At 44.3% G+C, this 15,398-nt stretch overlaps 1 protein-coding gene across 1 annotated transcript in view; it reads left to right on the plus strand.

Moving 5' to 3' along the window:
• LOC311112684 (uncharacterized protein) overlaps window positions 1–14,609 on the plus strand; it is a gene marked incomplete at both ends in the record, with an annotated part of 156,042 nt that extends 141,433 nt beyond the window's left edge. The window contains 10 exon segments of the mRNA XM_084155817.1: window positions 7,901–8,034; window positions 8,267–8,339; window positions 8,481–8,552; window positions 8,670–8,819; window positions 8,956–9,054; window positions 10,715–10,927; window positions 11,250–11,421; window positions 13,713–13,827; window positions 14,141–14,313; window positions 14,528–14,609. Coding sequence (XP_084011943.1) covers window positions 7,901–8,034; window positions 8,267–8,339; window positions 8,481–8,552; window positions 8,670–8,819; window positions 8,956–9,054; window positions 10,715–10,927; window positions 11,250–11,421; window positions 13,713–13,827; window positions 14,141–14,313; window positions 14,528–14,609 — 1,283 coding nt within the window.
• Window positions 14,610–15,398: the final 789 nt, after the last annotated feature.

Below are 15,398 nucleotides of genomic sequence, written 5' to 3' on the forward strand. Positions count from 1 at the left end.
TATAGCATGGACCCTGACAGCTGTAGGCTATAGCATGGACCCTGACAGCTGTGGGATATAGCATGGACCCTGACAGCTGTAGGCTATAGCATGGACCCTGACAGCTGTAGGCTATAGCATGGACCCTGACAGCTGTAGGCTATAGCATGGACCCTGACAGCTGTAGGCTATAGCATGGACCCTGACAGCTGTAGGCTATAGCATGGACCCTGACAGCTGTAGGCTATAGCATGGACCCTGACAGCTGTAGGCTACAGCATGGACCCTGACAGCTGTAGGCTATAGCATGGACCCTGACAGCTGTAGGCTATAGCATGGACCCTGACAGCTGTAGGCTATAGCATGGACCCTGACAGCGCTTAAGACTGAGAAGGTTTTTCTGTGACTCTTCTGTGTTTCTGTCACAGTGATCTGTGTCTGTCGGTCCCCTGTCCTGCATGGGCCATGTGTGTCCAAGAGCACCCGAATCACAACGCCAGCCTATAGCGCAGAGTTGGACTAACTGGGCTCAGTTCAAACGTTAAACATCACAATTTAACATGATTTAATTTCCGATTGAATTCCAATTCCCTTAGACATAGAGTCACATTGATAATGTGTCTAAAAGGGGATTGCTATAGGTCTATAATCCTCTATACCAGGGGTACTCAACTCTTACCCTACGAGGTCCGGAGCCTGCTGGTTTTCTGTTCTACCTGATAATGAATTGCACACACCTGGTGTCCCAGGTCTAAATCAGTCCCAGTGGATCTGGCTTCGAGGTCTAGAGTTGAGTTTCAGGGTTCTATACCATCCTATTCGATTTCCTCAAATCACTATGTCCTTACCACCTATAGCTGTACTAGAAGTAAGATTATTTCATGCTCAAAATACCTCCTAAAAGTCTCTTATACACTGCTCAAAAAAATAAAGGGAACACTTAAACAACACAATGTAACTCCAAGTCAATCACACTTCTGTGAAATCAAACTGTCCACTTAGGAAGCAACACTGATTGACAATACATTTCACATGCTGTTGTGCAAATGGAATAGACAACAGGTGGAAATTATAGGCAATTAGCAAGACACCCCCAATAAAGGACTGGTTTTGCAGGTGGTGACCACAGACCACTTCTCAGTTCCTATGCTTCCTGGCTGATGTTTTGGTCACTTTTGAATGCTGGCGGTGCTTTCACTCTAGTGGTAGCATGAGACGGAGTCTACAACCCACACAAGTGGCTCAGGTAGTGCAGCTCATCCAGGATGGCACATCAATGCGAGCTGTGGCAAGAAGGTTTGCTGTGTCTGTCAGCGTAGTGTCCAGAGCATGGAGGCGCTACCAGGAGACAGGCCAGTACATCAGGAGACGTGGAGGAGGCCGTAGGAGGGCAACAACCCAGCAGCAGGACTGCTACCTCCGCCTTTGTGCAAGGAGGAGCAGGAGGAGCACTGCCAGAGCCCTGCAAAATGACCTCCAGCAGGCCACAAATGTGCATGTGTCTGCTCAAACGGTCAGAAACAGACTCCATGAGGGTGGTATGAGGGCCCGACATCCACAGGTGGGGGTTGTGCTTACAGCCCAACACCGTGCAGGACGTTTGGCATTTGCCAGAGAACACCAAGATTGGCAAATTTGCCACTGGCGCCCTGTGCTCTTCACAGATGAAAGCAGGTTCACACTGAGCACATGTGACAGACGTGACAGAGTCTGGAGACGCCGTGGAGAACATTCTGCTGCCTGCAACATCCTCCAGCATGACCGGTTTGGCGGTGGGTCAGTCATGGTGTGGGGTGGCATTTCTTTGGGGGGCCGCACAGCCCTCCATGTGCTCGCCAGAGGTAGCCTGACTGCCATTAGGTACCGAGATGAGATCCTCAGACCCCTTGTGAGACCATATGCTGGTGCGGTTGGCCCTGGGTTCCTCCTAATGCAAGACAATGCTAGACCTCATGTGGCTGGAGTGTGTCAGCAGTTCCTGCAAGAGGAAGGCATTGATGCTATGGACTGGCCCGCCCGTTCCCCAGACCTGAATCCAATTGAGCACATCTGGGACATCATGTCTCGCTCCATCCACCAACGCCACGTTGCACCACAGACTGTCCAGGAGTTGGCGGATGCTTTAGTCCAGGACTGGGAGGAGATCCCTCAGGAGACCATCCGCCACCTCATCAGGAGCATGCCCAGGCGTTGTAGGGAGGTCATACAGGCACGTGGAGGCCACACACACTACTGAGCCTCATTTTGACTTGTTTTAAGGACATTACATCAAAGTTGGATCAGCCTGTAGTGTGGTTTTCCACTTTAATTTTGAGGGTGACTCAAAATGTGTTAATCCAGACCTCCATGGGTTGATACATTTGATTTCCATTGATAATTTTTGTGTGATTTTGTTGTCAGCACATTCAACTATGTAAAGAAAAAAGTATTTAATAAGATTATTTCATTCATTCAGATCTAGGATGTGTTATTTTAGTGTTCCCTTTATTTTTTTGAGCAGTGTATTAGAGAGCTAGTTACACATACAGGTAACTGCCAAAATAAAGGAAACACCAACATGAAGTGTCTTAATAGGGCGTTGGGCCACCACGCAGCTTCAATGCACCTTGGCATGGATTCTACAAGTGTCTGGAACTCTATCGGAGAGATGCAACAAATTCCATCCTTTGGTGTTTTGTTGACGGTGGTGGTTCTCAGGCGCCGCTCCAAACTCTCCCATAAGTGTTCAATTGGGTTGAGATCTGTTGACTGAGACGGCCATGGCGTATGATTTACATCGTTTTCATGCTCATCAAACCATTCAGTGACCACTCGTGCCCTGTGGATGGCGGTATTGTCATCCTATGGGGGTATAGCCATGGTAACCAAAATAATACTTTAGGTAGTTATCTGTATTTAGTATAAGGTACTGTATATTAATAATATTATATCAAGCCGTATTGAGCCCAGTACTACAAGCCCAGCTCGGTGTGGCTAGCGTCATCCCCAGTTAGTGTTGAGAGCGATGACATGTACTTCCTGTTTCCTGTGGCTTGGCTCCACCCCCTGTGGTGTGGCCACGCCCCTCTGATGACACGTACGTCCGTGACCAGGTCCCTCAGGACAGAGTTCCAGTACCCAGGCATGTTCTCCTGATCTAGAACACAATCTAGAACTCTTTAATCTCACTGTGACCCTGTTCTGGAAAACAAATCTAGAACCTTTGACTGCACCGTGTGTTCTAAGTGTTGCCAAATGATCTTGATTTTGATTTGATCAATCACTTTCTTCCTATAATTTCTGATCATGCCTTTTTTACTCCTGCTACTAATCTCAATTTTCCTCTGATTGAGTACTCACACTGGTCAAAGAACCTTAACTAAAAGGACGTAACTTTTGCTAGAATGCTTTTATATTTTTTGTCTTTAAATGTGGTAACACACTAACATTTTCTAAAACAAACCATGTTTAGAAATAATCTAAATATTTTTTAACAACCACTATTTCTGATGATAATTTCAATTAATAATTAGTTAGTTAACACACAAACTTCCAACACTAAATACAGTAATTGTGTTAAACTTGGAATTGACACATTTGTTGATTAAGTAGTTGATCAACATGAATTTAGCATTATGTAGTGTAAGATAATATAGAGTTGTTAGCATTTTCTCCATTAACATTAAATACTTTAAGAAGTGGCACTATTTACAGTGAGGGAAAAAAGTATTTGATCCCCTGCTGATTTTGTACGTTTGCCCACTGACAAAGACATGATCAGTCTATAATTTTAAAGGTAGGTTTATTTGAACAGTGAGAGACAGAATAACAACAACAAAATCCAGAAAAACGCATGTCAAAAATGTTATAAATTGATTTGCATTTTAATGAGGGAAATAAGTATTTGACACCCTCTCAATCAGAAAGATTTCTGGCTCCCCGGTGTCTTTTATACAGGTAACGAGCTGAGATTAGGAGCACACTCTTAAAGGGAGTGCTCCTAATGTGTTGTATAAAAGACACCTGTCCACAGAAGCAATCAATCAATCAGATTCCAAACTCTCCACCATGGCCAAGACCAAAGAGCTCTCCAAAGATGTCAGGGACAAGATTGTAGACCTACACAAGGCTGGAATGGGCTACAAGACCATCGCCAAGCAGCTTGGTGAGAAGGTGACAACAGTTGGTGCCATTATTCGCAAATGGAAGAAACACAAAATAACTGTCAATCTCCCTTGGCCTGGGGCTCCATGCAATATCTCACCTCGTGGAGTTGCAATGATCATGAGAACGGTGAGGAATCAGCCCAGAACTACACAGGAGGATCTTGTCAATGATCTTAAAGCAGCTGGGACCATAGTCACCAAGAAAACAATTGGTAACACACTACGCCGTGAAGGACTGAAATCCTGCAGCGCCCGCAAAGTCCCCCTGCTCAAGAAAGCACATATAAAGGCCCGTCTGAAGTTTGCCAATGAACATCTGAATGATTCAGAGGAGAACTGGGTGAAAGTGTTGTGGTCAGATGAGACCAAAATCGAGCTCTTTGGCATCAACTCAACTCGCCGTATTTGGAGGAGGAGGAATGCTGCCTATGACCCCAAGAACACCATCCCCACCGTCAAACATGGAGGTGGAAACATTATGCTTTAGGGGTGTTTTTCTGCTAAGGGGACATGACAACTTCACTGCATCAAAGGGACGATGGACGGGGCCATGTACCGTCAAATCTTGGGTGAGAATCTCCTTCCCTCAGCCAGGGCATTGAAAATGGGTCATGGATGGGTATTCCAGCATGACAATGACCCAAAACACACGGCCAAGGCAACAAAGGAGTGGCTCAAGAAGAAGCACATTAAGGTCCTGGAGTGGCCTAGCCAGTCTCCAGACCTTAATCCCATAGAAAATCTGTGGAGGGAGCTGAAGGTTTGAGTTGCCAAACGTCAGCCTCGAAACCTTAATGACTTGGAGAAGATCTGCAAAGAGGAGAGGGACAAAATCCTTCCTGAGATGTGTGCAAACCTGGTGGCCAACTACAAGAAACGTCTGACCTCTGTTTATTGCCAACAAGGATTTTGCCACCAAGTACTAAGTCATATTTTGCAGAGGGGTCAAATACTTATTTCCCTCATTAAAATGCAAATCAATTTATAACATTTTTGACATGCATCTTTCTGGATTTTTTTGTTGTTATTCTGTCTCTCACTGTTCAAATAAACCTACCATTAAAATTATAGACTGATCATGTCTTTGTCAGTGGGCAAACGTACACAATCAGCAGGGGATCAAATACTTTTTTCCCCTCACTGTAGCTTTCCCTTTCAAACTATTAAAAAATACTTATGGTTCATCATATACACTACCAGTTTGGACACACCTACTCATTCAAGGGTTTTCTTTATTTTTACAATTTTTTACATTGTAGAATAATAGTGAAGACATCAAAACTATGAAATAACACATATGGAATCATGTAGTAACCAAAAAAGTGTTAAACAAATCAAAATATATTTTATATTTGAGATTCTTCAAATAGCCACCCTTTGCCTTGATGACAGCATTGCACACTCTTGGCATTCTCTCAACCAGCTTCATGAGGTAGTCACCTGGAATGCATTTCAATTAACAGTTGTGCCTTCTTAAAAGTTAATTTGCGGAATGTCTTTCCTCCTTAATGTGTTTGAGCCAATAAGTTGTGTTATGACAAGGTAGGGGGGGTGTACAGAAGATAGCCCTAATTGGTAAAAGACCAAGTCCATATTATGGCAAGAACAGCTCAAATAAGCAAAGAGAAACAATTGTCTCTTCAAGTGCAGTCGCAAAAACCATCAAGCGCTATGATGAAACTGGCTCTCATGAGGCCCGCCACAGGAATGGAAGACCCAGAGTTACCTCTGCTGCAGAGGATAAGTTCATTAGAGTTACCAGCCTCAAAAATTGCAGCCCAAATAAATACTTCACAGAGTTCAAGTAACAGACACATTTCAACATCAATTGTTCAGAGGGGACTGTGTGAATCAGGCCTTCATGACCGAATTGCTGCAAATAAACCACTATTAAAGGACACCAATAAGAGGAAGAGACCTGCTTGGTCCAAGAAACACAAGCAATGGACATTAGACCGGTGGAAATTTGTCCTTTGGTCTGGAGTCCAAATTTGAGATTTTTGGTTCAAACCGCCATGTATTTGTGAGACGTGGTGTGGGTGAACAGATGATCTCCGCATGTGTAGTTCCCACTGTGAAGCATGGAGGAGGAGGTGTTATGGTGTAGGGGTGCTTTGCTGGTGACACTGTCTGTGATCTATTTAGAATTCAAGGCACACTTAACCAGCATGTCTACCACAGCATTCTGCAGCGATACGCCATCCTATCTGGTTTGGGCTTAGTGGGACTATCATTTGTTTTTCAACAGGACAATGACCCAACACACCTCCAGGCTGTGTAAGGGCTATTTTACCAAGAAGGAGAGTGATGGAGTGCTGCATCAGATGACCTGGTCTCCACAATCCCCCGACCTCAACCCAATTGAGATGGTTTGGGATGAGTCGGACGGCAGAGTGAAGGAAAAGCAGCCAACAAGTGCTCAGCATATGTGGGAACTCCTTCAAGACTGTTGGAAAAGCATTCCAGGTGAAGCTGGTTGAGAGAATGCCAAGAGTGTGCAAAGCTATTGTCAAGGCAAATGGTGGTTATTTGAAGAATCTCAAATATAAAATATATTTTGATTTGTTTAACACTTTTTTGGTTACTACATGATTCCATATGTGTTATTTCATAGTTTTGATGTCTTCACTATTATTCTACAATGTAAAAAACTGTTTAAAAAAAGAAAGAAAAACCCTTGAAAGAGTAGGTGTGTTCAAACTTTTGACTGGTACTGTATATACACAGCCAGACCCCAAGCAGGTATTAATTGAAATGAAATAACGATATTGAAAATAAGCTACATAAGATTTGACTTCTTAAAACAGTTATTTGGTTTGCCTTGAGGTCTGGCTGTGTCAGATGTTAGTTATCCTGATGGTGTCTCTGTCTATGCTAACTCTTGTTTTACCCCTGCACATTCTGCCGCCCAGCTCTGCTATACCGGGATTTCTGGGATACCTAGGTCCTCCAGGTTAGACTCCATGGTGTTTGATGATGATGATGACCACTGTTGTTCTGTTGTGACAATGCTGATCTGTGTTCATATTGAATAGCGCCCATTTTGTTAGCCCTGGTACCTGATCCGTTTGTGCTCTTGCCAACTCCATTGTTGTTGGCATGATAGCACAAACAGACTGGCACTCGCTGCCATTTTGTTGGATTGGGTATGACTTTACCACGTGATGATTTGTTAACCACTTTTAACTTTTCAGGATGGGTTGTGTAGCCTAACAAAGGACTGTAGGCTACACAAACTGTACACACACACACACAAGAATACACCCCAAAATAAACAAAACACACTTGAACACACACTCGTGTCCCCCCCCTTTGTACTTGTGTTCATACCAGAGGAGGATGGTGGGAGGAGCTATAAGAGGACGGGCTCATTGTAATGGCTTGAATGGGATAAATGGAACGGTGTCAAACACAACCAACATATGGAAACCACATGTTTGGCTCCGTTCCATTTATACCATTCCAGCCATTACACTGAGCCCGTCCTCCTATAGCTCCTCCCAATAGCCTCCTCTGATCCATACTGTGTTTTCCGTATAGTAGCTAATACATCTACAGTGATATTTGAACGGGTGTGTTTCATAAAACCAACTGTATTACAACAGGTTAGTACAGAAATCATAGAGATGGATCAGATAGTGTTATACAGTAACCATAGAGATGGATCAGATAGATCTAGTTTGAACTGTATGGTTACTATTATTGTTGTTTGTTATAATGTCAGTATGAGTAGTTTGTTATCTCTGACCTCTAATTTCTGACCACTGTGTGTGAAGGTCCTCCTGGCCCAGAGGGTCCCTATGGCCTTAGGGGCAGCGGAGGGACCAAAGGTGAGAAGGGAATCTCTGGATCTTCCGGATCCCCTGGTTTCCCCGGAGCGAAGGGAGAAATGGGATCGGCCGGATGTCCAGTAAGGAACCAAGCAACTTAGATCCATAGATTTCCCTTCACCCATTGATAGAAGGATGAATTACATTTCAATCATGGACCTAATTGCTTTCATTGATCCTCTCCTCTCAAATATAGATCCTAACCCAGGGGAAAGGGCTATGGGTTGGTTTGGGATTGTGTGAAGTAAATTTGAATTCCATCTAGGTTGTGATGTCACATGACCCCTGACCTCTCCCCTATCATGTGACCAGGGTATTCCTGGCCCTCCTGGTGCCAGCGGGCTGAAGGGAGACATCGGACTTCCCGGCATTCCCGGATTCCCAGGTAAAAGAGTAACAACATTCTTCCAGACGTTTACATTACAAACAGCATTGACATTGTCAACACTGACATTGACTCTCTCCACTCCCTATCTCTCCCTCTTTCTCCTCCCTCGCTCTCTCTACCCCTCTCTCTCCACTCCAGGACCAAAGGGAGATTCTGGAAACCCTGGATCATCAGGTCTCCCTGGAGATCCTGGAGATCCTGGTCCTGTTGGTGAGTCTAGTGTTGCACCCTAAAGGAGAAACACCAGAAAGATGAATGGCTGAAAGCAGTGAGTGTAGGTTAGCGATCACACACACACACTCTAACCCCTGTCTTTGTTAACTCCAGGAAACCAAGGTGACCCAGGTGTTGCTCCGCCCCCCATCATGCTGAAGGGAGCCGGTGGCCCCCCCGGCCCTTCAGGTCTGCCAGGCAGCTCTGGCTCCCAAGGACCCCCCGGACTGGAGGGATACTCAGGTCAGTGGACTGTCACACCCAGTGTCTGTTTGACACAGGAGTTAGTTTATAAAGTTACAGTTAGCTTCGTTTTGCCAGAGAAGGCTTAAAGCTGCAGTTAGCTAGTTTTCCTCTCAAATGGAGAGCACTCATTGATGAGTCCTCTGGTCTGTTTCAGGTCAGCCCGGTCAGCCAGGGGACCCCGGTCCTGAAGGACCCCCAGGATTCAGTGGAGCCTTCGGCCGCAAGGGAGACTCTGGACCCACCGGACAGCCAGGTAAGATTGCCATCTAGCTCAGGTCCATACAACACTAATAATGTTTCAAACCTCCTGAACTATATATTCAATGTTACACAGACCTAACCTTCCATCTTTCTCAGGTACTTAGCATTGCTCAAGGGCACAGCTTCAGATTTTTCACCTAGTCAGCTCGGGGATTCGAACCAGCAACCTTTTAGTTACTGGCCCAATGATCTTAACCGCTAGGCTACCTGCCGCTCAGACTTAACCTTCCATCTAGCCTACTAATAATGTTTCAAATCTCATGGAGTACATATGTTACACAGACCTAACCTTCCATTGTGTATATCAGTCATGTATCATTGTGTATATCAGTCATGTATCCTTGTGTATATCAGTCATGTGTCTTTGTGTATATCAGTCATCTATCATTGTGTATATCAGTCATCTATCATTGTGTATATCAGTCATCTATCATTGTGTATATCAGTCATGTATCATTGTGTATATCAGTCATGTATCATCGTGTATATCAGTCATGTATCATTGTGTATATCAGTCATGTATCATCGTGTATATCAGTCATGTATCATTGTGTTTATCAGTCATGTATCATCGTGTATATCAGTCATGTATCATTGTGTATATCAGTCATCTATCATTGTGTATATCAGTCATGTATCATTGTGTATATCAGTCATGTATCATTGTGTATATCAGTCATGTATCATCGTGTATATCAGTCATGTATATGAGCTCCTGAGTGGCGCAGTGGTCTAAGGCACTGCATCGCAGTGCTAACTGTGCCACTAGAGATCCTGGTTCGAATCCAGGCTCTGTCGCAGCCGGCCGCGACCGGGAGACTCATGGGCGGCGCACAATTGGCCCAGCGTCGTCTAGGGTAGGGGAGGGAATGGCCGGCAGGGATGTAGCTCAGTTGATAGAGCATGGCGTTTGCAACGCCAGGGTTGTGGGTTCGATTCCCACGGGGGGCCAGTATAAAAAAAAAAAAATATGTAATCACTAACTGTAAGTCGCTCTGGATAAGAGCGTCTGCTAAATGACTTAAATGTAATGTAAATGTAATGTATCATTGTGTATATAAATAATGTATATTTTTGTATATCAGTCATGTGTCTTTGTGTATATCAGTCATCTATCATTGTGTATATCAGTCATGTATCATCGTGTATATCAGTCATGTATCATTGTGTTTATCAGTCATGTATCATCGTGTATATCAGTCATGTATCTTTGGTCAATAGTCATTACAATAAATAGCTCTAGAAGTGTAAAATAAATTCCAATCAAGTCAACTTAGTTATAGTAGCCTATTGTTAATTGAGTTCTTAATGTTCCTTGTTCTCTGTGTCAATGACTGGACGGTATTGACAAGATTGAGTCCATTGTACCGACCAAACTAAACCAAGTATTAGATAATTTTTTTCCAATTTTGACCCAGGTCTGCCAGAAATAGTTTGGCCAAATGATACTCCATGCTGGAACCATTATTAAAATGGATTAATATTAATATCAATCATGTTTCATATTCATGTAATGTTATTATTATTGTCCTATATCTTTCCTAGTCAATAGTCATATCAATATATAGCTCAAGAAGTGTCAAATCAACTGAAATCAAGTCAACTATAGTATTGTTCAGTGAGTGTATTGAGTTATTAATGTCTGTCCCCAGGTCAGCGTGGGTACCCAGGTCCCCCTGGTTCAGACGGTCAGCAGGGCCCCCCAGGTAACCCCGGCTCAGCCTCTGTGACCCACGGCTTCCTGATCACTAGACACAGCCAGGCTGAAGATGTCCCCATCTGCCCCGAAGGGACCAGCCTCATCTACGACGGATTCTCTCTGCTCTACGTACAGGGCAACGAGAGGGCACACGGACAGGACCTGGGTAAGGATGGAGACTGGAGTTACACGATGGCATCCACATACATTAACATAGATGGTTGTTGTTGTGAGAGAAGCACCTCACATTATTAACCTCTTCTCTTCTCTTCTCTTCTCTTCTCTTCTCTTCTCTTCACTTAATTTTTCCTGTTTTCTTCTCTTCTGCTCCCTCCCTCCCTCCCTCCCTCCCTCCCTCCCTCCCTCCCTCTCCTCCCTACCTCCCTCCTCTGCTCCCTCCCTCCCTCCCTCTCCTCTCTCTCCTCTGCTCCCTCCCTCTTTCCTTTCCTCTCCCCTCACCTCCCTCCCTCTCTCCTCTCCTTTCTCAGGTACTGCTGGTAGTTGCCTGCGTCAGTTCAGCACCATGCCATTCATGTTTTGTAACATCAACAACATGTGTAACTTTGCCTCCCGTAACGACTACTCCTATTGGCTGTCTACACCCAAGCCTATGACTATGGCCCCCATCACTGGAGAAGGCATCAAACCTTACATCAGCAGGTAAAGAGGGATGGAGGGAGGGAGGGAGGGAGGGAGGGGGAGAGAGAGGGGGAGAGAGAGGGGGAGAGAGAGGGGGAGAGAGGGAGAGAGAGAGAGAGAGAGAGAGAGAGAGACTAAATGACTAAAATGTAAATGCCTGCCAGCTGAGAATCTTTGGCCCTCCCCTCTGAAGTATAGGTTACTGTAGCCTACTGACGACGTTACAAGCGTAATTCAGAAATTAGGGAGAGATGTTTAACTTTTTCAATGCTAGTTAAGGATACTGTGGTTATCACGTTTCACATTGGATTTATTAACTACAAAAAGGTAAGACGTGTTTTTAATTCTAGTGCTGCTTTGCACACACAAGTTTGTTAACTAGCTAGATAACATTTGCTCTGTGTGATAAGTGTGATGGAAGGAGTCAGGCGCAGGAGGGTAATCACCGAATACAGAGTTTATTCCTTTGTTGACACACAAATGCGCTCAAATAGCGATCAACGAAACAGGCACAGGGGAAACTCTAATCCCTGGCAAATACACTGTAACGGTAGAATCCAATAATACACAGGCACAGGGGAAAATCTACCCTGGCAACAAAATGTACGAGTAGCTACACTACTCTCACAAATAACAATCACCCACAAGGACAAGGGGGCAGAGGGAACATTTATACACGGACTAATTAGGGGATTAGAACCAGGTGTGTGTGATTGACAAGACAAGACAATTGTGATGATGATTGGGGCGGCAGTGGTTAGTGACGACGAACGCCCGAAGCCTGCCCGAACAAGGAGGGGAGGCAGCCTCGGCCGAAGTCGTGACACTCTGGTCCAAAGTTAATCCAACTCAGAAGTTCAAAGACATTCAAAGTTTCTCCATAGAAGCCACTCCTCCGTATGTATAATTCTGTGGCCCTAATTCAGATAATGCATGTCATAAGAAGATGCCGAGTGCTTCAAGGCAAGCTTCCTTCATCCTCACCCTCAACATGTCAGTTGCATCTTGCGCCTTGGCAGCACAGTGTATGTGTTGGTCTTTCATTATAGTGAAACCATGCTGTTACCGCAAAATACAATTAGCTCTTACCGACTTTTGTCACGAATTCCGCCGAGACTGCTCCTCCTCCTTGTTCGGGGCAGGCTTCGGCGTTCGTCGTCCCCGGAGTACTAGCTGCTACCGCTTGATGTCCTCTATGTTTGTTTGGTTTTGTCTTGTTGGTGCACCTGTTTCGTCTTATGTATTGATTATGTCACCTATACGTTTCCTTTGATTTTTTTTTGCAGTTGTGTGTTGTTGTCCGTCTGTCCGTTGGTGATTCGTTATTGCTCTCATGTATTTAGTGTATTGACCCACTGTATGCGTAATCGCTTGTATTTAGTGTATTGACGCACTGTATGCGTAATCGCTTGTATTTAGTGTATTGACGCACTGTATGCGTAATCGCTTGTATTTAGTGTATTGACGCACAGTATGCGTAATCGCTCGCCTCCGTTGTTTTGAGGCCCGTTATTTTGTATTGTCGTGTTTTGACAAGTAAAGTCGGTTTGACTAAGCTTCTGTGTCCTGCGCCTGACTCCAACACCACATCCACATCAGCTCGTGACAACTTTCCTATACAGATTAAATGGCTTACCCGCTCCACAGCAAGCTGCTCTATCCACACTGATTGGTGAAGTCATTTAATATCAAGCTAAATGTAAAATATATGTAAATATTTCAGAGGTTTAAAAAATAACCGAAATGACTTTTTGGGGGTTTGAATTGGTTCAGAACTTTATTTTGCTGGTCGGAACAGTGGAACGGAACAGAAAAAATAATGGTTCTGTTCAGAACAAAATGATTGGAAAATAATTTTGGTTCCAACCCCTAAATATATTAGTTTACAAAATGTCAGTGGAGGCTGCTGAGGTGAGGACGGCTCATAATAATGGCTGGAACGGAGTGAATGGAATGGCATCAAACACATGGAAACGATCCCACCTATTCCGCTCCAGCCATTACCACGAGCCCGTCCTCCCCAATTACGGTCCCACAAACCTCCTGTGAAGTAGGTATATCTAGCTGTCCGATAACACGTTCTGATGGAATGGCTTGTCCTGTACTTTTACCTAGAGTGCATTGAGTGAATGTTGGAAAAATATCTTGGTTCCTTTCTAAACATAACAATGTGAATGCAAAAGAGGACTCGGACCACAAAATAGGTGAAGTGAACTGGCAAAAGAGTCCTCATTCAAAAGTAAAGGCAGTGTGAGAGTTCTAAGACGTATTCTTTAAAGTGAGTGTATTTAACTCCTCACTGTGTGCTTTAGGTGTGCGGTGTGTGAGGCCCCTGCCATGGTGATCGCTGTACACAGTCAGACCATTCAGATCCCCACCTGCCCCAACTACTGGAAACCACTGTGGATCGGATACTCCTTCATGATGGTGCACACATACACATACACACACATGCACACGCACACAAACACACACACATACACACACACACAGACACACACATACACTCACATACACACACACACTCACAGACACGCCAACAACCCTTGCCAAAGTACACATGAATGAAGTTTGACATTTTAAGTGTGTTAATAATGCATATTCAAAGCCCACTATATCCACACACAAATTAATCTTTATTCCACTCTCTCTCTCTCTCTCTCTCTCTCTCTCTCTCTCTCTCTCCTCCCCCCCCCCCCCCCCCCCCCCCCCCCCCTTCCTCCACCTCCCTATCTAACAGCACACCAGTGCAGGTGCTGAGGGCTCTGGTCAGGCTCTGGCCTCCCCTGGCTCCTGTCTAGAGGAGTTCCGGAGCTCTACCTTCATCGAGTGTCACGGCCGAGGGACCTGCAACTACTATGGCAACACATACAGCTTCTGGCTGGCCACTGTCGACCAATCAGAAATGTTCAGGTACCATCAATCAATCAACAAATGATTTTCCAAACAGAAATGTTTAGGTACAAGACACTGAGGTTGCTACTGAAATAGCGACCTATTTCCTATATAAGTGCACTCTAACTCTAACTGGAAGTGCTAGCTAAACAGATTGGTTATTTTCATATACGATGTAAAGATCCCAGTGCACATACAGTGATGCCAACCCCTGACCCCTGACCCATAACAGGACGCCACAGTCAGAGATGCTGAAGGCAGGTAACTTACGGACGCGCATCAGCCGCTGTGTGGTCTGTATGAAGAGGACGTAACAGCGCGGTGGCAACCGTTTCCGGGGACGACCGACAACAACCATGACAATGGCGGCGGCGGGCAGAGTGGGGATGATGTTGACGTCTCCATAACAACAAGGTGGAATTCCAATGGTGCATTGTCTTCCGGAAACAACAATTTAAATGGTGCTACTGTGCAACACAGCAACAAAAGAAAAAACTTTGATCAAATGAATCAATTTAATCTTTTATTATTTTTACTTACCTCAAGTACGGCAAAAAGAAACAAAAATGGTGAATGTGTGACAAAAGTTCATTTTGTTTTAATTTTTTCTCTATTTCGCAGAGAATAGATTTTAAAAAATGGTTTTATTATAAATAATGGTAACACTTCATTTTAAGGGGTCCTTATTACAGGGTAATTAGATGTGTAATTACACTGTAACAAATATTGTAGGTAATTGTAATAACTCATAGTTACACTGTCATAACAACATGTAATTGGTGGTCATTGCAGTCTAATTACAGAGGTGTAACAACAAATGCTTGTTACCGTGCTTGTTACAAATGGGACAGTTTCCACAAAATTCACCAGTAAGTAATAACTGTCACAAGGTTGTAATATCTTGTGGACAGATGCGCTGGGTGTCCAAGATTACAAAGGTTGGAGGCTCAATAGGCTCTAATTAACTACCCGTGAAGGTGCACGCTTCAAAAAATCTCCACTCATTGTTGTTGCTTGCAGTTGCCCCCCAAAAAGTGTATCAACTTGGTTGAGTTTCCAAAAACAGATCAGATATAGGACAACCTCACTGACTGGGGTCTACC

Source organism: Coregonus lavaretus (genome assembly GCF_964263955.1).
Source record: "Coregonus lavaretus genome assembly, chromosome: 39".
NCBI classification, from domain to species: domain Eukaryota; kingdom Metazoa; phylum Chordata; class Actinopteri; order Salmoniformes; family Salmonidae; genus Coregonus; species Coregonus lavaretus.